Source organism: Phaenicophaeus curvirostris, chromosome 1 (assembly GCF_032191515.1).
Source record: "Phaenicophaeus curvirostris isolate KB17595 chromosome 1, BPBGC_Pcur_1.0, whole genome shotgun sequence".
In the NCBI taxonomy this organism is placed as follows: Eukaryota; Metazoa; Chordata; class Aves; order Cuculiformes; family Cuculidae; genus Phaenicophaeus; species Phaenicophaeus curvirostris.
The window spans coordinates 176,119,621-176,147,007 of NC_091392.1; the positions used below are offsets into that span (position 1 = coordinate 176,119,621).

General features: G+C 40.5%; 1 protein-coding gene across 5 annotated transcripts in view; it reads right to left on the minus strand.

The window, feature by feature from the left end:
- ELF1 (E74 like ETS transcription factor 1) overlaps positions 1–27,387 on the minus strand; it is an 86,291-nt gene that overhangs the window by 12,835 nt on the left and 46,069 nt on the right. For 4 of the 5 annotated variants that reach the window (XM_069880790.1, XM_069880828.1, XM_069880810.1 and 1 more), the window contains exons 2-8: positions 24,813–25,120; positions 19,052–19,226; positions 11,556–11,663; positions 10,786–10,950; positions 5,162–5,245; positions 1,940–2,132; positions 366–833 (exon numbers count right to left, since the gene is read on the minus strand). In XM_069880790.1, coding sequence (XP_069736891.1) covers positions 366–833; positions 1,940–2,132; positions 5,162–5,245; positions 10,786–10,950; positions 11,556–11,663; positions 19,052–19,226; positions 24,813–24,884 — 1,265 coding nt within the window. In that variant the 5' untranslated portion in view covers positions 24,885–25,120. Of the gene's footprint in view, positions 1–365; positions 834–1,939; positions 2,133–5,161; positions 5,246–10,785; positions 10,951–11,555; positions 11,664–19,051; positions 19,227–24,812; positions 25,121–25,471; positions 25,716–27,387 lie in introns of those variants that run through there. The other variant, XM_069880800.1, reaches the window with a different exon arrangement.

The following is a 27,387-nucleotide window of genomic DNA, read 5'->3' on the forward strand; positions in this document are numbered from 1 at the left end:
CGTGTATAATTCAAAAGTGAAGACACTGGTCAGTGAAAATGCAGAGCCATGAAAATACTGCCTCTGCTGTGGGGCAAAACTGATGATACCAGTTTTAAAGACAAGTTGTGTATTTTTCCTCTCCAAAGGATTTGCATCAGGCCTACGATGTAGCTTCCCTCTACTAAAGGCCAAGCACTGATGAATGTACACATCACAGTGTGCTATAGTAACTCCCTGTTCTCAGGGTCAGTCACAAAGACACCATTGCATTTGAGCCAAACTGGAAGACGAGCATTTTTTGGAAGCAAAACAAAGAATGTAGTCTATCTAGCCATTGTCCATTTATTATTGTTCACACATTTATATTCGAAACATTTTCTTACCTTATATTCTGAACTGAGGGATTTAGCGTTTCGTCCGGAACATTACTGGTTACAGCTGCATGTCCTTCTGTAAGGGACTGCAATGGCTGCATTACATGAAGTGTCCGAAAAAGCTGAGTGGGATGTACTGGCTGCGGAGATTGCATTGTCCTCAAAACTTCTGAACTCAAGCCAGGTGTCTGCTGCTGTACAACTTCTACATGCTCCTTCAGCTTAGCAGGCTTCGAGTTTCCTGTTTTTAGCACTGTGGTTGATCCTCCCTTTGTTCCCGCATTCGCAGATGCTCTAGATCTGCTCGACTGGTTTCTATTGGCCACAGGAGTTGAGAGCAGAGTTGAATCTGATGACTCAGTGCTAGGGCTCGCATCTTCATCATCTATACAGATGAGATCCTTTGGCATTTCTTTGAATTGATATACCAGACGCTGCCCTTCTACTTTAGCCAGTATTCCTCTTTGGTAATAGTATCTGTTTAAAGCACACACATATCAAGTTACATAGTAGGTTTCTTTGCCAAAAAACCAAACAAACAACAAGAAAAAGGCTAATATCTCCTCCCCCTACTCCAAAAATAAGACCAGCATTAACAACATATTCTAAGTCCCTAGTTTCTTCATTATAAAGGAGCGGCCAAGTAAACAGATTATTTTTTCCCTCAAACAACTTTATTTTACTGGTTTTCCTTGCTTTATTTTCAACCTCAGATAACTTTGAGGCAAAAGAGAACAGCTCTGTGACTTGGGAGATCTGCGACTTCGCAGCTCTGGTATCAACTCATACTGTTCAAAAAAGTTGCATGAAACCTGTGATTCTCCTCTTGACTTATAGAGTTCTTTCAGTTACCTGAATCCATGCTTACTGATCAGTAAGCACGAGCAGACATCTAAGCTACACCAAGGCAAAGGAAACAGCACAGAACTACTTCTGCTATATCTACAAATTCATATGACAATTAGATATCACACACCTCAAGGTGATAGGTGAAAAGAAATACATAGCTGTCGAGTTGAACAATTATCAGTCTGCAGAAAAGACTGAAGCTTTGTGGGTGTCTGCCTATTTTGCAGTCTCTTAGGTATGAGAAAAATCTCAGCCTGATAGGCAGACACACACAAAGTTTTAAAACTGCCTGTACACACAGGTTCAGAGAAGTGCAGCCAGACTTGAATTCCAAAAATTTACCTTGCACTGGAAATGGGACCCTTTGCAACAAGGAGAAATAATTTCATTAATGCACCTTAATTTAGAACTTTTTTCAGAAAAGAGATTCAAATTCCTTGTTAAAGGATTATTACACTTGGAATCATCAGTCTCTTACTTTGCGGCTGACTGTGAAGATGCAGTTTTTGCAGCAGCACTGAAAATATCTGAGCTGAGACTGAAGGTGGCTGATTAGTGATTGAGGTTAGTAAGGGTTACTTTAAGTTAGTTTATTTAGTTTGCTGAAATAACTTCTCCATTTCCCAAACTGATCAGACACTAACTCTTATGTATTGTTACACAAATTAGATGAGGCATTTAATACATGCAAACACTAAGGCAAAAAAAAAGTCTGTTATGAAAAATGCACATACCTGAGAGCTCTACCCATTGTTTCGTAATTCATGTCAGGTTTGTTTTTGTGTTTTCCCCACAACCTGGACACAGCTTTGGAATCTACCAGTTTGAAAATGCCCTTCTCTCTTTGAGTCCATTTGATGTATTTAGGACATGTAGCTTTGTCCTGGAGCAAGGCTAGTAAGAACTCCCAGAGATAAATTGTATTTCCTAGAAGAAAAGTATTTCAGGATACAGAAAAGGAAAAATATTAGTGGACTATATTTTATTAATTAACCTAATTTTTTATTAATAACCTAAATATGTAGAAGCTGGTATCTTTACAAATACAATGTAACATATCAACAAGACTAGGAAACAGAGATGGAAGGACATGGGAAGAGATTCTTCTTAGTTGTTTTGATCTGGGTGCTCAAAAACACCAGCCACTGTCTGCAGCCTATAGAGTAAGGTACCTGTCAACCTACAGTCACTCTGTTCCAATCACCAGCTTTAAACATCAGTCACCTGGGTGCGCACCTTCCTCCTGCCTAATCCAGTTACAGAACCCGTCACTATTGCTTTACCTCAAACAGGACCGGGCTCAGGTCCGCCCTCTGAAAATGCTGGAAATTAAGCCCTTGCTTAAATATTTGGCTGAACTGAAGTGTTACAATCCTTTAAAAGGCTAAACAAATCCCTTGGTTTCAACAATTAGATTTATACGGGGCAATCAGCAGCACATGCTGAGGCAGGCAAACCTTCAAGAATAAAGTTCAGAAAAAGATTTTTTTTTTTTAATCCAGTGAACATTTTGCACTTGCTAGCACATAACGATCCAACTTCATTTTACAAACAAGCAGGCACAAACACTTATACATGGAAATCCATCACATCTGTTCGGTGTTTACCACATATCAAGAAACAGTAGTAAATTCACAGATTGTGAATACTTAAAACTACTACAAAATTTGCATATTTTTTCTTAAAGTACATTTAAGGAGTCTAAACTCGTGTAACTGATGAGATCTTTCTTCCTGGTTTTTTTAAGGCTTTTGGTATTTGATGTTCTTTTGGACACTTGAAGGTGCACAGAAGCTTCTTAGTGATATGTTGTTAGTCTGAGAAAGGAATAAAAAACATCTTGTATGAAAGTATCACCTCTTACAAGTAGCTGTGCAAAACCATAGCATAGACAATGTATGCAGATTCCTGAAGTTCCACAAAAAGTGATGCTCAGTGCATCAGAACGTGACAGGATCTCCTTTGTTAGCTTCAATTAACCTGGCAGTTCTTTCCAAGTTTAATATCCACCAGTCTCAACTTTTTTCAACACGAGGAAGTGCCTTACAAACAAAAACTCACATACTACTGTATTATAATCTATATTTTGCAAATATCCAGCGAAATCATCAGCACTGGCACTAAAAAATGGTAGCAACTCCACCAGTAGGTGGAAATTTGAAAAGTGAGCATCCCCAGTGAAAAAAATACTGCCTTTGCAGCAAATGTCTCACAGCTTCAACAGAACAGACAGCCTCCTTGGCCTTAAGACACCCCAAAGGCAAAGGTTAAAACTGCTTAGGGAAGACAGTGTCAGACAAGAGCAAGAGAATTCCCAGCCACTTGCCATCCAATCCAGGGTGTTTTTGTTGTAGTTTAGACTAAAAATGCTCAGCTGCATCAAGGCAATCTGAAAACTTATCACTGCTTAGCCACTGAAAATCACTGTGAAGAGGACTGCCTGCAAAAATGCTTTATTCACAGGCAGAATTTTAAACCTCCTCAGAGTCACAGCAGAAGAAGAAATATGTGGAAAACTCAAGTTTTCTCCATATATCGTATCAAGTAATTATATGGAGGACTTGATATTTTACCATATGTGTTACCCTGGGGCAACTCTCATAACTTTCTTGCTGCTTCCCTGCCATGGCCAGCTGTATTATTATCCCCTTTACTCCAATTCTATTTTCCTCAACATTCAACAACATTCAAAACAAATGCTTTTGTGGTAGTTCTCTTCATAACTAGCAGTGGTTTCAGTCAACACATTTCTTTTTAATCCCTTCTGAATTTTCCAACAATGGACAAATGTGAAATATGGTGTATCCTTATTACCATCAACAGAAACATTAGACTCTTCCCACCTTTTAATTTTGTGGCTAGCTGCTTTAATACTTCTATTATTTCATTTGAGCACTACTTGGAGGTTCCTCTGACACGCTTCTTTCATTTTTAGTTAAAAATAAGATTTGAATTAAAAAAAAAGCAGCTATAATGCATACTCACAATTGCTGGCATCAACCTGTTAAATATTTATTGCTTACATACTGGTCTTTATTTCCTGTTATTGCAGAAAATCCCTCTTCAAAAGAAATAAAAAACCCACCCATACTCATTTATCAGTGTAGCTATTTTTCTGATTTCAAGAAACTCTGCCATTCTTACACCAACACCTTCCAGGTTTGGCTGGGCTTCTCTTCTGGCAGGAACTGCATGCGTGAAAGCACATCCCATCAGTCCCCAGGGGTGTGTGCAAGCACTTGTGGTGACACAGGGAAAGCTCATTTCCAGCTCCTGCTGAGCGCAGAAAGTGATGAGGGCCATGGCATCAGGCTGCCATTCAAATTCCGGCGCTGGACCCCAAAGCAAAGCAACTGAGCTGGGGACAAAACTGACAGGCACTACTGAACAGTTTGGAGCGGAGGGAATTATTTACTGTTTCAGTTCTACGGTATGTCTTGGTTTTAAATGCAGGAGGAATCAAGGAAGTATCAAACCCAAAAGTTTTCCACCCAAGTCTTATTAGGGCTTAGTACTTTCTGCCGCCAACAAGCAGCTTTGATCACTGAGTAATTGCTCATGCAGAATTAAGGCAGACAGAGACGGAAAACATTTTCAAAGATCATCTGTCAAAATAACCACAGCCCAAGAAGCCTTAATACAATGCAAAGTACCCCAAGAGCTCACTCAAAATACAGGAGCCTCTGCAGGAGCTTGAAGAGTTTCCAGGAACCCCTGCTATAAAGTAACAAACATGTTCCTCTCCCTAGGAACCGGGTATTTCACCAAGAAATCTCATGCACTCATTTTTCACCTGCCTTAAGATGAGATGCTAAATACCCCTGAGCCTAAGGCCTGGTTTTACATCACAGGAAAACTAGTGAACATTTTCTTTTTATATCACAAATGGTTTCTTTTTACGCATCACTTAGAAACAACTTTCTTTCAAAAACTTCAGTGACAACTCTTCAACTTACCCTTTCCATCTTTATTTTTCTTTTTCACTGATATGTTTGGAGTTGTAGTAGGGGACTCAGGACGAGCTGGTTTTGGCTTCTTCCCTGAAATAAACCAGCAGTAAGTCAAATTGCAGCTTAAAAAAAAGGAAGTAAAAAAAGAACAAGGACCTAAAAAGGGAAGAGATTCATATCCCCAATTCAGAGAAGATTCAATTTCTAAGAAGTTAGGAGCTCAGTTCCATGCTGAACTTTTCAATTTCTATAGCAGGGCTGGATCCCAAGGTCCATGGAAATTTCCGTGGCTTTTAGGTACCCTTAAGAGCACATAAAACAAAGCAATGAGAAGAATAAGCTATTAATTGTGGGCTATGAACTGAGTTTAAACAGGAAAAGCTAGACTAAATACAGAGCACTATCTTGTTCATTCATTACTAAAATGAAAGGGATAAAACAAGATCATCTGCTTGTTTTAATAGATTAGAAGTCTCCACTGACAGCAGCAAACTACACTGCCATGTGAAGAAAACAGTTTTCAGTCCTGTTGTATTTTATATTTTTTCTAACAGTGGCTACAGGTAAAGAAAGTCACTCGTTTGTTAAGACCAGCAGAACCCCTAACAGGCCCTGAAGACAATACCAGTTTTTAAATCACTAGCATGGCAGCTCAGTCTGCTGAGGAAGACCGAGAAGAAGTTAGTTACAGCTGGTGACAATTAAGAGCACTCATTTGAAAACATTGAGCAATCAACTACCTAAAGACAAGTGGAGTACAAAAATTAAGTCATGCTGAAGTGTTTTGCAATACAAACTCTTGAATCCATTCCTTTATTAGATCTCATTCCCTGCAATGGCAGCTTTTACAGGTAATGTAATTAATCACAAACCTCCAGAACTTTCTATGAAACAAAAATTTCCCTTACTGGGTTTTGCAGTGACCCCTTTGTACACCGACAATACCTAAATTATTTACATACTACCTTCACTCATTAGAGAGGCAAAACAGACCAAGCAGACCAGGACTCAGAGAAACACTTTTCTAGTCCCAATAACCTAATTTCATTATTAAAGGTCTAAAGAAAAGTCTTTTTCTTTACTGATGGCATTTCCAAAGACTTATGCTCTACAGAGATAAGACCAACAGGCCTGTGAAATCGTGCACACCATGACATTCTACTTTTGGTTTTGCTTTTAGGGGCTGCTTTAGTAAGGAAGCTGCTCTGCTGCAGAGTGACAGTGAGGGTTTTTCACTAGCTCTGAAGGAAAAAAAACTCAGTCAGTGCTTGCCTGCACTGTCTGCTTTGTTACAGATTCCAGGTATCTGTAAAGAAGTCATAAAAAACTAGCCTGAGATATCACTTTTTGACATTAGCATTCTTGCTGAGTCCACCTTTTTATTTCTCTCTTAGTTTCTAACGGGGCACGGGGGAGGAGGGATAACTAAGTTGAAAGAGCTACAGTGAGGAAACTCTAGTAATGCCTGGAGTCCCGTAATTTTCTTGCTTCTATTCAGACAGGATTCATGACTGAGGATGGAACATAAAGCTCAGGCATTCTCTTGGCCAGTAATGCCTTCCTCGATTTCAATGAAGATGGGAGGGAAGAAATCCTACAATACTGTTTTTTTTAATATACCACCATAGTCAAGGATAAAGAACTACTGGAGTACATTTTTAGCAGCTTTATTCCCCTAGTTGCAGAAATGTCTGTTTTCCCTTAAATGTCTAGATGAAGTCACAGAATCACAGAATAACCAGGTTGGAAGAGACCCACCGGATCATCGAGTCCAACCGTTCCCATCAAACTCTCATATAGATTAGCTTCTGCTGCCCAAGAAGTCCCTCAGGGTACCTTTGGCTAAAAGCTATTCTCCCCTTAGAGTTGTGTCATGAGAAGACCGTCGGGTGCTAACCTTGTTTCCCCTCTTGTACAGTTGTAAATATTTGCCATTAAGGGGAGTGTTATTTTTATGTCATTAATTACCTTCTGACCAAATGAAATCAGTTGTAAAAGAAAACAAAGTGGATGAGGGCTCAATTTGGTCATGACTGAACTACTGCTGGTCAACTTCAGGAAACATAAGTACCGACCACATCTAAGTCATGCACTTCTAAGTAGGGATCTAGGCTACTAAATATGAATATTACTGCTACAGCAATTCTAGCCTCTCTAACTTCAGCCTAGACTACTTCAGGGCATCCAATGTGCACAATCCTCTGTCAGAAACTCATCCAAAATTAGAATTCAGTGAAGAATGTGAAACTTGTTTACAGAAAGATATTGATGTAAACTCTATTATCCCAGATAGAGGTACTTAAGATGATGGGTTTAGACTACACAGTGAGCTACAAACTCTAGGCACTGACTGATACCATCAACAACGCAGTTGACAAAGACATACAAGATATACTTCCTTTGTTTAAAGCAGATATTTTCAAAAAGCACATGAAGCATTAGCACGCTTCCTCCTTTAGTTCAACAGAGCATGAAGTTGTTACCTTTCAGAGTACCTCACTAAATGCCTTTTTAGGAGAGAATTTTACAAAGAGGAAGGATGAAGACCGTGTGAGAGCTAAGCCTTATGTGGGGCTACCATAATTTTGTATAGCTAATTGAATTTATAATTGGTATTTCCACTTTCCTATTTCCATGGCTGCAAAACCACTTCAGGTTCAAAATTCATGCTACAAATTAATGTGATATTTAGACAGTGAGATGCTCATCCTGACTGAATACTTTATACTGCACCAGAAGAAGTTCAACACATTTTCTTGCACTGTTTGCAGCAGGTTTTCTTAAAAGAAATGTAATGTATGTAAAAACTTAATAAACAGTATATATCTAAAATATAACGTGTGTATCACGTATGTGACCACTTACTGCTAGATACCTCCCATAGCAAAACTGAGACTTAAGGTGTTAGCATAGCAAATTTCCAAGCTTCTTTCTCTGACATCCCTATGTTTTTCCTGTCCTTCTGATCCAGTCTGGCAGCTTAGGGCTCAGGCATCGATGAGTACAAACACGGTGGACATGGGTTTGCAGCCAAGCAGATGGGTGGATCCAGCTGTCCAGCTGCTGCAGTAGGGAAGTGAAATCACCCCATCACTTCTGAAGAAAGTTTCCTTGGTGGAGCAGAGCCATTCTGACTCAGACGGCAATGCTCTGCACAATGCAACCCTGTAAGCTTAGCTGATGGGTTATATATGTTAGAAGTCTATAAAATCCTGAGTGGTATGGAGAGGGCAAAATGACCATGGTTCTTTGTTGTGCCACAAAACTGAACAAAGGAATTGAAAAAAAACTGCACTTTAGAAAAAAATCCAAAAACCCCTCAATCAAACCAAAAGAAGCCCACACACACTGCATGTTAGCCTCAAGCACACTACAACATTAATATCATTTTGCAGCAATCTTTGTACATCAATGCCTTACAACCCTCTGGACATTTTGAAGTAAGACTTCAACATTACTCAGACCATACCATCTATCTCACAAAGCCTCAATTTCATTGAAAATGAGTAGTTAATGAAACAGTAAGCTGATGCAGCCTTTCTACTGTTTTTTCTATCCAATGTAACCATCAAAAACAAATACGTACACTTCCTGTGAAGCAACTGGTTTTCTAACCTACAGCTAGGGAAGAGGAAGGAGTGGGAGTAAGCAGAAGCAGCACAACATGAAAAAGGGTATGAAAGCATCAAGCCAAAGAGGTTAAACATCTAGCACACAGCAGCTCCTTGTTTTGACCAGACATCAGGCAACATTAAAAAGAAGAATAAAATAGAAGAAAAGAATAAAACAAAAAAACAGTTTAAAATCCTCTTACAGTTGGTTATCTCACAGTAGTGCGCACAGCACAGTAGTTTCCCCAGCAGCACTCTTGGGGCAGCTGCTGGTAAAGCTCTCCTCCACAGCACTTTCAGTTCAGCTTTCTTACAGAAACTAGAGGCTTGCTGACCTACACCCGCCCTTATCAGACCTTGTGACACACATGGGGCTCGGGACGCTTCCCCAACATCTCCACAGGAAAATATGCTCTCTATCACAGATAACAACTTCCAACATTTGAAAATAGCAGCAAAGTAGCAGCAAAAATATACTCTTCGTTCAGCCAGTGTATGGCTGATGTGGGATAATGGACTGGCTAGGCCTTGTGGATGGCTAATACTAAGCTCTGCAAAAGGGAACGGTTCTATCTGAACAGCAAACAACCTTATCTTGCAAGACAGATGGATTGGGTGGTGGTGTCTCAAATCAGCTGAGTAACACTCAGAGCGAGGCAGAGACCTCATAGCCTGATGGTGCTTCAGTTAAGAACACAGAAATACCCCTGAAAGCATGCGCTGAGCTCCCTGCCCCAAAGACACGGCAAACCGCACAGCCCCTGCTTCTGACAACACAACTGGCCTTGCCAAGAGCAAATCAATGCACGGTAATTGATTTAGTCCCACCTCACCAAAAGGCACCAAAGAGTTTTCAAAAGTATAAAATTGGCACCTGAAAACCCTTTTGCTGGGGAGGAAAAATGACCACCTTACCTGATGGACAGGCCAGCTGGCCTACACCTCTTCCCCCACAAGAAGGGGTGTCTTTTTGCTAAGAGTAGGGCTTCCAACTTTGTTGGATGCTGCCTGGGAAAATAACTACTAACTCGAGTTTCAATTGTTATCAATGTTAACTGGTTATACTCAACTAGTGCTAATGTGGCAAGTGAATCTATCAACAGCAGCCCATAACTTGTTTTTATCTGTCACTTAAATTACCTACTGCGTACACTAATTCAGACTGGTGGCTAACACATACACACATTCAGCAGACACTGTGTAGGTGTTATCTACCACAAATGGGACTAACGTAGCAGTTACTGTAGCAGACAGCTATTTAAAATAAATAAAATTAAATGGTTCATATTTAAGAAAAGCTAAAAAATTCTCCTCATTCTCATGCCATGTTTTGAATATGAACTACTTGGAAGGAGGTTGTAGAGAGGTGGGTGTTGCTCTCTTTGCCCAGTTAACAAGTGATAGGACAAGAGGAAAAGGCCTCTAGCTGCGCCAGAGGAGGTTCAGATTAGATATCAGGAAAAACTTCTACACCAAAAGGGTTATAAACCACTGGAACAGGCTGCCCAGGGAGGTGGTTGAGTCACCATGCCTGGAGGTGTTTAAAAGACAGCAGATGAGGTGCTCAGGGATATGATTTAGTAGTGGACAAGTACGGTTGGACTTGATAGAAAGCTCTTTTCTAACCAAGTGATTCTATGATTCTATGAACACATTGAGTATCTTTAGCTGACGCAAAATAAAAGCTAATTAAAGTACTTCAGGATGCACAGTAGCAAAAGCTCTACAGCTTGCTTTACAGTTCTGTTCTGAAGGAGAAACTATAAACAGGAACAAGCAGAGATTCATATTTCCTGTGGGAGAAGCCATCATTGCTACCTCTCCAACATCATTAGCATCTAAGCACCAGTATCTGTGCTCACATCACCCAATGAGAAAATGCTTTCTCTCTATTTCTGTCTGAGTCCACTCAGTTACATTGACTTAACATCCAGAATGGTTCCTCACACACACAAGAGAGGCAAATATGCCACCCACTGCTCTCCAACTCCACACTGCTGTTCTCCAGTAGCATCTTACCTTTTTTCTTCTTTGGTTGCTCAAATTCTGGAGTCTCTGGTGATTCAGCGTAAGGATCTGGAGTTTGCTGAACTTCCACCACCTCGGGGATCCCATCGAGTGTGACTGACACATGTGTAATCGGAGCCACTATATCATCATCTTCAGTTGTGCCAAACATTGTTGCTTAAGGGAAAGGGACAATAGGAATATTTACACAGAGCCACGAAGACTTTTAAAAGCTCATTTTTAGAGCAAGTGTTTAAAGACAGAATGAAATGAAACTATGACATTTAAAGCTTTCACGGGAGAGAAGACCAGTTCATAACAGAATATAGCCACCCACATCTTACAAAAGCAGAAGCAGTAGTAAAATAGAGCAATTTGATCACATAACCCACTCTCCAAAACCAGCACAATTATTTGGTGATCACTCATTTTTATTCATATTTAAGACAATCTGCAGATATAAGTGTATGTTCTTTTATCTTGGCAACATAAACAGACTCATCCTCTATCAGCCAAACAAGACACAGCAGTCTAAACAACCTTGCTTCATTCACGCTTTTCCTTTGTAATTTTTTATTCTTTCCCTACCTGTCTATAATCAAAATTTGGCGAGACAATGAAATCTCTCACCGCTGGATTTCTGATATCCAAACTAAGCACATAAAGTCTACCTGGAAGCAAACTCATCTTACCCATTCCACACAACCACGCTGCTGAATACCTCCTCATTTCATAAATAAACAAACACACACAGACAGAATTTGATTTCATAGAAAACTTACTTATTCTTTTTTCATCCAACATGGGACCAGGTGAGTCCATATTCAGAAGTGCTTCAGCAGCCTCAATTGTTTCCATTGTTTCATCTCCATTATGACAAGATGCTTCGACTAAAAGCAAGAGAAAATAACTAATTAATTCTTAACAAGCTACAAACTGGATTTAAAGCCTAACACGATATTTATTCCTACTTCACTTCTATGAAAAAATGAAGTGATAACCATGGCCTTGATGAGCAGTAAGAGATTATCTGGGGAGAAAATACACACTGCAACCATGATGTTGAATACACTACATTTTTCACATTCTATGTTTTAAAAACAAAACAAAATAAACCACAAACCTTTTGTTTCTGCCTCTTTCTAACCCCTCCCTTTGCTGATCAAGCATATGCAGTAAAAAAACCCACCTGTGAACCCTAAGAAATTTTCCTAGCACAAAGAAGTATTCCAGACAGTATCCTTTAGAAAAAAAAAATTGCTAATTTCTTCTTATGGTGGTCCAAAGGAAGTGAATTCCACAATCAATAAAAGCTCATCAAAAGTGTCCTGTCATTTTTCCTGAAGGACAAACAAGAAAATATTCCACAACTCCTACTAGAGAGCATACGGCGACTTAAAGGTGTAGCTGTATCCTAAACAAATCTCTGGGCATTATAAATACGGATAAAAGCACAGGCTCCAGGTTTGCACTGGAAAGCAAATACTAAACATGAAAAGCAATACAGAGGCTGACAAATTTTTCACATCAGTCTCATGAGGGTGGTCATTAGACAAATCCAAAGCTCTTGAGTGTTAGTTAATAACTAAGATCACGACAAGCTACACACCAAAAAAATCCAATAAAATATAGTTTATTTCCTGATACCTAAAGCAGATTTGCAAAATAACAGCTGCTCCAGATGATGATAGTGGTTTGACTGCAGGAACTTTTTCCAAAGTAATTGTGGCATGACAAACAAGTTAGATGTGAGTCCCAGCAACTGGTACCATAAACCTTTAGAACTGTTTAACTCATTCTTTCAGATATTACTCTTTGTTGGACAGAAATGCACAGGCCAGGCTTCCTTATCCTTTGCCATGAACATGAAGCCATGTTGGGGGATTCACCTGCATTTGTCTAGGCTGTGCAAAGGCCTGCTGCACTGTCATACTTCTCCTTAGGACACCAATGAACCTCAGTTGCTTTCTCAGCCCAATACTGAGTCAGCTTTACACTCTCCCTGTTTAGCTTTGAGGAATTTTGGGTGGGGCAGTCACAAAGGAAAAACGGAGACAGACTGACTAACAGAGTAAGCAAGAACGCACCATAAAACACAACACAATGACCTTGGGACATTTCTTCCTTGCATAAAAGCAAGAGGTTTATTCCAGAATTTCTATGCTTTAAAAAAAAAAAAAATCATGGTAACAAAGTAGCACCTAGCTCACTAGCACTAAAATATCCCACAATTAAAAAAATGCCAAAAAAAATAACCCCTGTTTTACCCCAAATGTTAACAGCTTCAGCAATCATATTATTACAAGAGGGCAAAGATGAATGCAGATATTCACACATCAGCCCTACTTCCTCCACCCAACTGTGATTTACAGGCAGCACACGGAACTCAGAAGAAACCTCCCTACCTTCTGGACTTTTCCTTGACCTTAGTCCTACCATGCCCCAAGCACCAGAGACTCAGGCTAAGACAGAATAAGCAGACAGGCACTGGGAACCGCTGACCCACACAACAACTCGCCCTGTTGTCTACAGGACCCCCTCCACCCCACGCCTTGCACAGACTTTCAGACAATTATGGATTGCTGCCTTCTGGCTGATATCTCCAAACAGGCTTAAGAAATGAAAAACAGAGCTTAGGAGGAGTACAGCATAAAGATAAAAGAGGTGGTAGTGAGTATGGACTAAGGTCCTGTCTTGAGAAGCCACACAGTGAGATGAGGCAGCAAACTGCCAAAGCTTTCACAGTGCAGCTTGCAGACTCAGGAGCTCAGCCACAGAGCATCTCAGCGCCAAGAGCCAAAAAGCATTCCCAGAGAAAGCCCAGCCAGCTGAGGAGGAGACTGAACCAAGTGCATCCCATGCCATCTGCAGGCACGCTCACACTTGGCCCAGCTGTGCTGACTTCATCGCTTCTGGTTCGAAGCTGTATCTGGATGGGAACTTTCCATGTCAGCTACCAGCATAATGAAGACCACAGTAAGGATGTCACCGTAACTACAGGCACCCAGTACTGCCAAAGCAGCTGTCATCAGTTCTGTGTTGTTTGAAGGGATGGGAAGATAACCTGCCACGATCCAGCTCAGCCAAAGCCATTGAGCAGTGTTGGTTTACGCTGCCACATACAATTCAAAGTCCCCGCTGGTTCTCAGGGCTGTGGATGGGGAGGAGGGAGCAGCTGCTCTTCGCTCTTTCCCTGGCCCATCCACTCGCTTTCAGGCACTGAGGTGACAGAGAAGAGTCAATTCCTCACTCTGAATAATGGCAGGCAAGGAAGAGGTTGCCAGTTTCACATCGTCATGTGGCAAGAAGTTGACCATCCATACCCAAGACTAATGAAAGGAACTTCTGAAAACACAGAAATTAATCTAACTTGATGCCCGTAAAAAATGTAAGAAGTGCCAACCATCTGTCTATCCACAGACAGAGAATGGCAAAGACAAGTTTCTTAACCACATCAACGCTCTCACTAACACTTTTCAAGCCTCTTCTTAGCAGAGAGCTTCACAAGGTGGTTTGAGCTGAATTAATATTTCCCCCTTGCTGAAAAATCAATGGCCATGGCTCTTCATTTCTGCCCCTGGTTCATGGTCCAAACTCCTGCCACTTAACACGTGCCAGGCTTCATGCTTTTTTGATCATGCAGCCAGACAATTTAGTTTCATAAAGTGGCTCAAAAGAAGTCTGTTGGGTTTCACTGGGTTAGCAAGCTGAATTACAAGAACTCAAAAGTTAACACAAAAAAGGTGTAGGCTACCACACAGAGGAGACGGAGCACCACCTCTCCTGTCCTACCTCTCTGCCCTACCAGCAGCAAAATGCTAATTGGTACTCAACTTGAGACAGTCTTGGAAATAACCAACTCCACTACCGAAGGCAAGTTCTTGTCTGTCATTTCAGTTTTCCTCTTAACGTTGCAGAAAGGCACCCAATCACTGGCAGTTATGATACAGTCACAAATTTAAGAAGAACTGGGATGAAACAGCTTATTTGTTGCACTTCGACAAAATGAAAAGAATGAAAGAATGAGAGGGGTGTCTTTTCTGAAAAGCATCAGATTTCAAATGCTATCTTTAACAGGCAGAAACTTAAAAACAAGGAGAGAAAAAGAAGGAAAAAAGAAAAAAATAGGGGAGGAAAAAAAGGAAAAAGAAAAAAGAAAAAAAGGAAAGAAAAAAGGAAGAAATAAAGGCAGAGAGAGAAAAGGAAAAAGATGGGGATAAAAGGGAGTAAAAAAGGGAAGAGAGGAGGGAAAGAAACACTACTTGTTCTTGCTTATCTGAGCAAGCCACAAACACGAACCTCTGTATCCACATACCAATTACAGCCCAGTTACTGCAAATCCATGTTCCCTATGAATCAGCACTCACCATTAGCATGAGGCTTGCCCAACCACAGCATCCCACATGGCAGAGAAACAAACTGTGCCTCACGCTGGAAGCTCCCTGCTGCAGTTCCTGCCTTCCCTACTCCTGCCTAGTGTCTTTTCTGAAGGCTTTACACCACTTTCAGCAATCCTGTCCCACTCCCGTTGCTTCCCTGGTGGCCAGCAGCTCCAGAGAGTAGACAAGGTGGATCCTTGTCCAGCCAGGATAAGTGCTGTGCTGTGTTTAAATTCATTGCCGGTTTTACTATAAACAAAACCAGGGGTTCAAAATAACCTCAAGATAATGTTGGAAAAAATCTAAAGTTGCTAAAAGTAGAAAGAGATCCATTAAACACGGACAGAACACCCTTGTGCATAAGAGCTGGCTATTAAATTTAAGCAATTTCTTAGTAGTATCAACTCTGAGCTGACACTGGAAAACCAAGTTTAAGAACATAGGTATTTTCAGGAGACCTATATACCACCCTTCATTTTCCTTTTTAAATAAGGCTTTATAAATTGTAAAGAAAATTATCTCATTGGAGTGCTACAAAAAAAAACAAAACACCCTCACTGTTTTTAACCTGATGCTAGGTGCAGCAGTGAATAAATTCTTTACAAGGTAACTGAAACTGTACCTGTTTTTTTTACAACTGGCATCTTGTCAACTCAAAATCCTCACGATTAACATTGTCAAGTCCAGTTTCGACCTAACTACTCCTTTGGATTTCCTTGTAGCATTGTGAATGAACACCAAAGATGCTGGGTTTGCACAGGACTGCAGTACCTAAGAGATATTTGCCTTCATTCTCCTACCTGGCCAGCTTTGTTTGTGCCACAAACACTAGAGCTTCACCAAATACACAAGCCAAAGGCTACTGAGCTTGGAAATGCTGTAAAATAACTTCTGAATCAGTTACTAATTACAGTTACCAATCTATGGAAATGCACATTTCTGTGCTCACTAGTCAGACTAGGGCACAGGGCACCTAAGCGCTAATTTTCGACCCCTCCTCTCTCATTCCCCCACCCCAAGCTGTCTCAGTGCAGCTGCTTCCCTGATCCCCGAGAACAATGCCAGAACAGGTGAACCAAAAATGGCAGAGTCTGAGTAACTGTTATGTTTCTAAATTAAACTGCCCAGACATGGTGAAATTAAAAAAAAAAATAACAATAATTAAAAAAAAAATCAGGAAGCTACACAATCCAATTTGTTCCTCCTCCCCTATGCACCTTATAACTGTAATTAGTCACATTAATTAGGTACATAAAGTGTAGCAAATTGTACCTTCTGACAAGTTGGCCCAGAATTTATTCTCATAAACCATTATCCTGTGTATTTTTCAGAGAGAAAAAAAAAATAAACCTGAACAATTCAATATTCCATTTCGACATAAAACTTCATTCACAGTCAAAAGCTCCAATTCATTTTGTTAATCACCCTTTACTACACGATGGTTAATCACTTAAAATCCCATAATACTGGCAACAAACTGACCCTAAAAACTGCCATCACAGTCTTTCCAGGGAAAAGTACTTTTAAAGAGGAGGATGATAAAGCAGGTTTTCCTATTCATTATAAAATAATTACAGTGTAACCATTAACGTAACTAAAAAGCTGGTTGTTAGCTGTCTTTCAGCAGAGTATCATGTGAAACACACATCGTTTTTACAGGCTTTTAGCAGGTTGTAATTTATACTACAGGTAACTAATCACTGATGTGTGATAGCTGTGGCTTTTAGGGGCTGAAGCTACATCCTATAACCTACCAGCATCCATCATTCTGCAGATAAACTCCTAAAAATAAATCGCTTCAAGTTTCAGGAGACCTACTGCCCACTTTTCTGTTAGCCTATGAGAAAAGAGAAGCTTAATGTATGACAGTCATAGAACAGTACTGAAAAACTGGTAACTTGAAAAAAGCTGCATTCAGCATATTGAGCAGCCACCTCTTCTCTGTAGAGTTTAGTCACAAACAATGTTGGTTTCAGTTTTCTTTTGCTGTGAACTTCAGTCTTACAAACATTTTAATGTGGAATAAAATAGAGCAGGTGGGAAACTTCAGTTACAACGACTCAAGCTGTGCTTGAACCAAGGCGCTTCCCAGACAGCCTTGCAGTTCTGAGTGGGCAGCTGTGGCCACAGCCCATGCTTGCCTGCAGCAGGGAGGGAAATGACAGGGCCTCCTTCCCCAGCCCCCTCCCCACACCTCCTGGGGGCTGCTGGGGCCTACGAATTCTGACCCACTTGAGTCAGGCAAGACAGCTCCCTGCCAGAAACCAGGCACTGAGCTACCAGTGCTGCATCCTCAGCAGGAGCTCTCAGCAGTGGTGCTGGTTCCTGCCCAGCCCGGACTCATCCAGCACTGGAAAACGAGGTACTTTTCTTTCCAAGGAAATCCACAATATGCACAGCAGCTAGCAGGATGGAGAGTGTGAAGCAGATAAGTAGCTAATGTTTCCATCACAACAATAATCTCTGCGAAGTGGCAGCTCTGGTTTTCTAAGGACTTTGCCTTTAAGGAAAACCAGATTGCTTGAACTACAATGGATGATGGGAACAATACCACACTTGTCTGCCTCCAAAGTATCCCAGAATCCCTTGGACACCACTGGTTACAAGGATTACATATTTTCAGTCACTGGCAGCAATTTGCAAACCCCTCTCATGTGACCAGGAGCAAAAAAACCCCCAGCATTAACAAGAGCGTTCACAAAAGGGGAGCTTCACAATTACTCATGCAAGTAAAAATGCACACACAATTTATTACAGTGAACATGGATTCATAAAGACAACCCGCTATGAAAAATGCACACAGTCGCATTAAGTGGTGCTTAAGTAACACAGAGGAAATGCCAGTTGCGGTGTGAATAATTAACATGAATAGCAAGTGCATAGCTGGCAAGAGGTTTCGACTTGAAATAATGTTTAAGTATGTAAAACCTTCCCGAATAATCAGCAAACTTACTTGTACGGTCACAGTCTGTTCACAGATAATCCACTACTAAGGAAAAAAAAGGAGCCATTTTTATCAGTTAAATCCGTTTACTGAGAACAGCTCACATCAAAATACTCTGTGAACTGTTCCTCACGTCAAGTTTGGTTGAGTTTTTGTTTTGGTAATAACAGATTGTATCAGAATATGCCTTTGCAAACAATGTCACAAGCATGACTGAAAACAGCAAGCTGTCTCCAGCCCTGGAGACACTCCAGGTGTGGAGCCTAATGGCTGAAAGAAGACATAGAAACAGATCCTCACTCTGAAGTGTTTACCCCACCTTTCAAACCTGTTGCACAAAAATCTTTCAAATACACACATTCAGTGAGGGGTTCTTTTTAACAATGTGACATATCTTACAGCTTTCCTCTTGAGAATTGTTTTTTCTTTGGAGCTATATTTTCTAACAGAATTTACACAGAACATCTGTATTTTGGGCACTAATCATTATTAGACAGAAAATGAATACAATGCTGAGCATGCTTACACCAGTAAGTCACACTAATACGCGCATTCTGTGGCTAACTATACCCTCAGGAAGCTAAAAGCAGTACAAGTACTCAGACTGCATATTCCTCCTCTTTGCTGTGTACATTTACTTAGAAACATACAACCATTATGTAAGAGCAAACAAATCCTAAGAAGAGCAAAGAAAAGTCTGCTGGCACTCTGAGCAGGACTCTGTCTTAATCTCTGCTGATGGATGAAACTCTTCACCACCATCAGCTGTACAGCTGGGATTGCAAGCCACCTGCTAATGGTATTAAAGCCATTTTCTCTGTCTTGTATGGAATTAACAGCATTCAACACCATTATAATTTTGTTTCCTGTTGTTTCTTGTCATTAAGCTTTTTCCACCATTAGCCACAGCCATCTTGGTGCAAAAACATGGCACAGAAATGTTTTTATTGCCAACCTGTGAGGGTGATATCATCATCTTCTATGATTTGCTCTTCCGCAACATCCAGAGAGTTCTCAGTGATCATGTCACTGGGTTCATCCACACAGGTTAAGCCAGAGTAGTTGTGTAGGAGATCTGCACTAGGAACATGCTCCACGATGACAGCAGGGAAAATAGAAGGATCACCAAGCTGGGGGTGGAAAAAAGGAAGTTAAAATAACAGTACTTAAGACTACATCCAATCTAACAGCTTACTGATTAACACTTCGAGACCTATACCACGTATCTTTAATATTAAAACCCTCAGGAGCAAGTACCGAAGAACATGATGATTTTTATCACATAAAAACAAGAAGCAGCAGTGCCGCACCACGGGCCAGAGTCTGAATATCACCGTAGTACCTCATATATTGATTTTAATGCATTAAGGAATACCAGACTCCCACAACACTATTTTGCAGCCTAAAGCTAACAATATAGAGGAGTTGTACAATTTTGCTGGCAATAATACTGGGCAAGCAACTTGCTGCAAGCACCTTAATCTTTTGCTCTTTCCATCAAGCTGGGGGTTGGAGAAGTCTAGTTGCTGTCAGGACTGGATGAAGCTCTCACAGGTACCATGTCTCCCACGAGACACCAGTAGAAGATCAGTGTTTTAGGGAACGTTTGCTACAAACGCAAGGGGTGTAACAGGGAGTGCTTGATATAGGCGCTCTAACACTTTCACTCTCTAATTTGTATGGCTTTAGTCACTTGGCATTACTTTCTCCCTGCTTTACTTCCTAAGTCTGCTCTCAGACATCATCCTTTGGTCTTGACAGCTATTCTGCATCGGATACAGAAGAAAAGAGGCAGCTGGGAAAACAGAAATCAAGTTGATCAGTAATAATAACAAGATGCACACTCTCTGAAAAGGCAACCATTCAACAGGAAGAAGTTTTCAAACCATTTACTACAGACACAGCATTTTCCAAAGTGAGTATTTTAAAATGCCAATTGTAGGAAGAAAGTAAAAGATGAGAGCAGAGCCAGCTCAAAGAAAGTCCAGCGTAACTACAAGGTTCTCTCACTATAAAAATAAATTCCATTATAAACGTGGCAAGCTTCAAAAAAAGGAAAAGAAACCAGAAAGTTGCTAAAGCATGTTTCTGAGAAAACTAGTGTTTGTACATGTGGATGCAGCCTCTTAAGAAGAACACAGATACACATGGATCAAGGATTTTTTTTCTATTAATCATACAAGAAAAACCCAACCATAAGATTATGAGCTTAGTTAGGGACTGCTCATGTCTTACACAGGTGCCACTACACACACCACCACCAACAGCAAATGGTATCAGAGCTATTGCCTCAACACAGACAATGGCCATGGGAGTAAGCCTCTCCTAGGGAAGAGTGTGGAACATAAGTATTGTAAGTAGAAAATGCAATTAGAAGGCAGTACTTACTACTTTAAATCGCTCTCTCTTTTGTAAAACATGTCTTGACAACAACTGTGGCAAAGGGCAGTCAGAAAAAAGGAAGAATTAAGAATTACCCACAGGGAAAACATTAAATTAAGGACCAGAAGGTAGTGATTTAATTAAGACAAATTACGTCTCTAACAGCAAGATCACAAAATAATTTATTTCTAATACAAAGGTGGTTCTAAATGCACTAACAAAAAGGCAGAGTGCAAAGTAAACCCAAATTAAAAAAAAAGCCTCTAATTTAAGTGTCACCAATGATTTTCAAGAAATCAATACACTAATACACATTTTATTTATCTTTTTCTTTTTGCATACTTCTGCTTCATCTTTCTCATGCAAAATACAGTTAAAACATGACATCCTACCATTGCAAAACGTCAGGACTGCTTATCTTCAATGCGTCTCCCATGAACTGCTGTTGAAATTTTCCCAAGTCTTAGACACCAAATTCCTCACTGCAGTTTATCTACAAACCAGTCCTGTAGACCAACCTTCAACAGCTCAGAGGAGTGCAAAGCTTTAGATAGATGCTGAAGTCCATGAAAGGTCCCTGAAATCATCAGTCATGCTCAATGACTCAATGGAAACTGAACCCCACCCTCCTCCGGGGGCCAAATGCAGCATCTTCCTTTCTGCTCTCAAATTATTTTTCCATGTTTGACATACTGACAAGTAGTTTCTGTTCTTCTCTGAGAATTTTCTCATTAGCTGTCACAAACTGACAGAAGATCAAAACACCATCCTGGTTATGAAAATGGAAAACAAGGAAGGGGATTTCTTTAGCTCGGGAGGTACTGTCTTCTCATACTACAAGTCCTCTAAGGAGAAAACTTGTCCCAAGAGTATGGTCACTACCTAAATGTTGTGGAAGTGAGTGATGGGCAGGAAAAAAGGCCTGTGCTAGACAGGAGCAGGGAAAAGTTACATGGAGAAAAAATATATATATATAACCTCAGAGAAAAACAACGGCTTTTTAATTCAGCAACAGAATTCAGACCTGTAATACAGTTGGCCACTAGTTTTTTTTAAAAAGCAACTAAGCAAAACTAGGCAAAGTGACACTCAGTGACCAGAAAATGGACTTTGTTTTTCCCCTGTTGAAGATTCCTGTGCCAACAGCAGAGGCAGCCTCTTGACTTTAAAGCCATTTCCACAGCTGGCATCTGAGACATTACAAGGGTTCACAGATTGATGCTGAAAGCAGATAAATAAATGCCACTTGCTTTCCTGGGGTGATAACCTCATTATGGAGCTTGATCATTTCATTAAAGTCTTAATACAACTGCAAATGGATAAGAGTGGATAAGGTGGGGGGACATCACTTTCTGCAGAAGCTGGAAATAGCCAAAACCTGTAGACCGTGGCTTTGATCAGGTAAATTAGAGTTTCAGAAAGCCCACAGCAACACCATGGAACATGGAAAAGCCAACCAAGGCACGAGAAGACAGCACAGAAGACACATCACAACTTAAGGGCTTAAATTCCTCCTCCTGAGAAGGAGGGAAGAGAGAAACACCCCTCAGAGATGCAGAAGGTGTCCTCAGGCACAGGTTACCACTCACATCAGAGAAACTTGAGAGAGCGCCTGTTGACACAGAGCAGTTACACTGGGCACTCTGCTAGTAATTTAATGGTTACGATGATTCAGTAGTGTGCCCCAGGCACCATTTTAAACCTCCTAGTATGGATCAGGCCTCTATGTGCTTTTACTCAGCTTTTTAAAATCAAGAATGCCCTGATAAAACATCACATTAACTGTAAGTTAACAAAGGGCTAAATTAATAGATATTAAGAGAAGAAGCTGAAGACTCGGAGAAGTAGCCCTGACTCAGCCAAAGCCTGTAGGAGCTCCTACCCAGTTGAATGTGTGAAGTCTCTCTCTCAAAAAAAAGAGCAAAACCCCTCTTTAACCAGGACCTCTGACACACAGCTGCCAAACAGGTTACCAGTAGCATTAGTGCAAGCCACTTGTTCCCTTCTCAATGTTACAAGGATATTTTCATCCCATTTCCTCCTCACCATGCAAGCACAATGTGGTAAATTAACTCTCCAAGAAAAAAGAACCTAAAAAAAAATCCTATTTTTCTAAATTGAGTAGGGTAAAGCTGATAAGAGAGAACCTTTCCTGTTCACACAGGGCCATGTGATCGAGTCCCTCCCATTGGTGTCTGCCATAGGCTGAATGCTTACATCTGCAAAGAGACTGTTCAAAATTTATGGTTGTTTATCTAAGACCTTTAAAAAATACTTAAAAAATAGCCGTGAATTACGACTTCCCTGAAACACTGAGCGTAGCTGCCAACTAGACCTCGAACCTCTCCCCAGAGCTGTTCCATGTCCTGACAGCTCTTGGCACAACAGGACTCCAGGCAAAGCTTTGGCAAGAAAAGTACCAAAGTTCTTCCAATGCAGCTTTTGGTGGCATGGCAAAAATAATTCTCCAAAGGCCAGTCAGCTGACACGCGTGCATAAAGACATCACATTTTATATACTCATGAAGCTCAAAATTGCTTTTGACCAACACAGTGCACTTCCAGAGCTATATTTTTTTTGCACAGTATACAAACCATGTTACCTACCCCTAAATACAATCTATCTGTCCAGAACTGAAAAACTTCAGAAGCAGCAATAGCAATAGCACCTGTGTTGTAAGAAGCAGATCAATCAGGTACACACACATAATCATCCTCTCTGGATTAATGTTACAGTACAAATCCTTGTTCGAGGTAAATCCTGCCCTAGCTTCCCCGATCTTTCCCTCTGTAGGACTCCTTTTCTACATGTATTTAAGATCTACCTTCGTACAGCTGGCTACCTGCATCTTTGATATCTGAACTAAGGTAACCCAATGATTTAGGAGGAGCTTGTATCCAGCTGGTTGCAGGGACAGACCTTCTGTTATACACTCTCTCCTTGGCCTTTCGCATCTTTGATTTCATCACTTTCAGGGCACGCTAAGAGACACCTCCTTTCTTTAGGCTCCATCTGGCGTAGGATTTATTTGGGTTACGAGATAAATGCCATGGTTGGCTTTGTTCTGGGACTGGTGAAAGCTCTGTTTATCTAAGTTTTACTGCCCTGTTGAGTGCTCTTTAATATTTTTTAAGTTTTCCAGGTGAGCATCTGAGGAAATTGCAAGAGCCAGAACACTGAATAAAACTGAATAAAGCAATGTTTGCTTACATTACCCCTTCCAGAAGCCACACTGAAGTAGCTCACACCATCTTAACTCTCCCCTCTCCCGCTGTCTTGTAAAGTAAAACCAGCAATGAACATTAAACAGAAGTAATAAATAAGGTTTGTTTTCCACTACATTTGTGCAATTCCCATATCTAAATCCCCAGGCTACCACAAGCTCTGGAAAAATACAGGGAAGGAAGTTACATTACTAGTTCCACCCAAAACTGAGTTAGCACTTCAGAGAGACAACACTCACTTCATTGAAACGATCGCATGACACTGACAGCGGAAACAGGCCACTTACCCAGACAGATATTAGGCTATACAGAAAACCCAAAGGCAAGATTACAAAGTCAGAAGTATTTTGGAAAGTGACAGGATAAATGCTTTTCACATTCACAAAAAGAGGAACAGTTTGTCATGGCACTTCCCAGGTTCTTAAGAACTGTCTCTCCACAGTACCCAGGCAGCTAATTTCTTGTTAATACATGAAAATCTCTATTACTAACCACCACCTACAGAAGAGCTGCCTGATTTTTACAATAGGAGATCTTCACTGAAACCTCAGGACTCACAGGATGGGGTTTAGATAATCAACGCCTGACTGAGAGACTCCTCAGACAGAAAGACACATCATCTCTACAGTGTGAAAGAAATCAACTTAAATTACTTCAAAGCTTACTAACACAATTTAGAAATCAATTTGAAAAAAAGCAGTGAGCAGGTTCCCACTGCTCTTTCTAGTCACCTGCAGTGTGAACATTAATCTTCAGAATTTTATCCTAGCACACTAGGAAAGTTAAAACCACTGTCAAATACCAGAATTTGGGGAATTCTGCACCACAAATAGATGGATTCTACTGGCACAAATCAGCGACAGAGGAAAAATATTTTCAGAGAGGATGTCTCAATACTGCAGAAGTTGTAACATTTCAAACAGTTTTTGCTCTGCTCATGCAATTTACAGGAAGCAACAGGAAGCTTTTGAAACAGCACATAGATCTGCTGCAACAATAATGACCTCAATGTTTGCTTTTTTTGTGTTTTACACCACATTTTTCCCTCATGCTTTCATAACATTCCTAGCACCAGTTTGCACAAATATGGTTTCTTACATTGTCCCATACCTGCTGCTCGTCCTCCATGACGTTGCTGGCAAATTCAAACACAAGCTCATTCTGCTGTACAACTGCTGCCATAATAACGCATTCCCAGGTCTCAGCTCCACATATGAAGAAAAATGTTCTTGAATGTGAAACAGGAGAGTGTCACGGAGGTCCAGCTGGGCAGAAAGGCAGGATCACAAAATTAATCAAGTATCAGGGCTCGTATCTCTTAGATCATCAGTGTTCCCGGGTTCTTCTCTTCTCAAAGGGAAATAAACCAAGGGAAAATTTTTCCTGAGTTGTTCTTCGCACCTTGATAGCCTTGATCGCTGTGGAGGGAAAAAGAAGTATAATTAAGAAATTACTGCTTTAGCTATGTAAAATAGTCACAGTAAAGCCCGCTCTAAACTATAAATGTTCTCTCTTTCTCCAAGGAAGTCAGACACCTTTGTACCTTCAGAAGTACTACTTCTACTGATTAATACATGCAAATTTCCATACCCTTAAAAATAAAGCTGTTTAAGGAAGTAACACCAGTTTCTAAGCACTTCGTATTAGAACCATGAGATTAAGTTACGAAAGTTAACAAAATAAAAATCCATTCATACACACAGTTTTCATATTCATTAGTTACTCTCAGCTTTAAGGTATAATAGTAAAAACATGAAACCCAGACTGACCTACTCCGCTGTAGGCTATCTCACGTATATCACCTTTAGTCATCACATACAGTTCAAATTTAGCCAAGTTGCTAGTTTGCAAGCAAAATGCTCTAGAACTTGATTCCCAGAGCATCAAACTGATGAAACCAGTAAATAAATTCTTTGTACAATCCAGAGAGTCCCTGAATTCCTACACGAAGCAAGATCTTCAGCTTCTTGTTAAAACTGCACTGTAAACGTATCCTTATCTCTACCACAGGCTCACAAGCAGCCGGAAGGAAACAGCACTGACCACGTCACGGCAAATTAGAACAGGCGAAAAAAACCCTGCACAGTACAATAGCAAATAAAAAAAAAGCATCCCCAACTACAGAATGTAAACAGCTTCACTGGAGGGATGCGTGCCTACAGCTCCCACGTTTTCTTTTACTCACCAGCACCAAAACTAAACATAGTTAACATCAGCTTAAGAAGAGTTGCACTGCACCACTTCTGGGGAAAAACGCAAGCACAAAACATCATCTTTTTATATAGTTAAGGTAGCCAATACATTAATTAAAAAATCTATCACTTCAAAAGAATAACAGAAAAAGTTGTCTAAAATCAGGAACTCAAGGGAGTACATTGCTGCCTAGGAATTTAAATCCATGTGTTTTTAAGGAAGCAAAATGTGCAGTGGCTTGTGTTTTGACCAAAATCCTTTAAACTGCCATTGATTAATAAAGGGTGCTGTGGCAGAAGAATAAGGGGCAGAGGTCTGACATGTACTCATCCAGACTGAGAAACCCAGGAAAGCCTTTGGGTGACTTCAGTGCCACACTGGTGAGGATTAACATCTGCCTTTGTACAGGAGGATTAACTACACCTTGTTTTTGCAGTAGGCTGAAACTCAAAAAAATGAAGGGCATCTTTCTCTCCCAGTGCCAAGCAATTTAATTAGGGAGGATTATGTCACAGGCCCATACTCCCTCACTCTATGAAATGTAACAGCTGTTTTCGTCCATGTAGAATGTGGTATTCCCAAATTCCTAAGTAGCGATAGCAGAGTACTCAAGCATTTAAGTCACGAGATACTACCCTTCGAAGAAATCGGGGAACTCAAAATTACACAAACAGGAGGAACCTCGATTTCCAAAGTGTGCTTTAATTAGCTGTTAAAGGGTTCATAAAAGTAGCCACAACCCTAACTAGAGAATATCTGCACTAATGAGAGCTACACACATGAACAGAGAAGGATGCGCTTTGGGAACCATGACTGTTCAGCCTCAGCCCTTGCCATTTCACAAGACAACTTGAAGAGTTAACAAGGCTTCCTCTGGACTTCAGCAGGGCCATGGCACTAAAAACATTACACACAACCCTATAACCCTGGGTAACTTCCCTAAATGTAACTAACAAGCCTCACCTGTTAGAAAATAAGAATGCTATTAAGAAGTTAGACACACATGCCAACACAGTGGCACTAAGACTGATTTGTCCCATCCCAGACTACTACCATCCTGTATACCAGCCTGAAAATAAAGAACATAGCCACGTAATACATAGTCCAATATTTCCTACAGTAACTGAAGTAAGCCTGTTTCTGTCAAAAGGGAGATCCCAGCTCATTTGGAAGAGAGGTGTGGCCATTTATTTAAGCACAACTCCTACTTTGTTTACTGCCTAGATATAAATTGTCACTCTCCAATAAAATGAAATAATAATATTTTAAGTCATCCTGCCTCAGTAGTGAGGAGTAACTTCACTCCAAAGGATCACCAAGCAAACACGAGAACCTCCTCAGCTTCCAAACGAAGACTTACTTAAAAATGGGGGTTAAGCTAATTGTGCAGGGAGAATCAGAGGTGGAATACAGCAAGGGCTCATAATCATCTCCATTACACTAATTTGAAGCCACATGTACGAACAAAAGAGTACAAGTCCTTAAAGCCCAG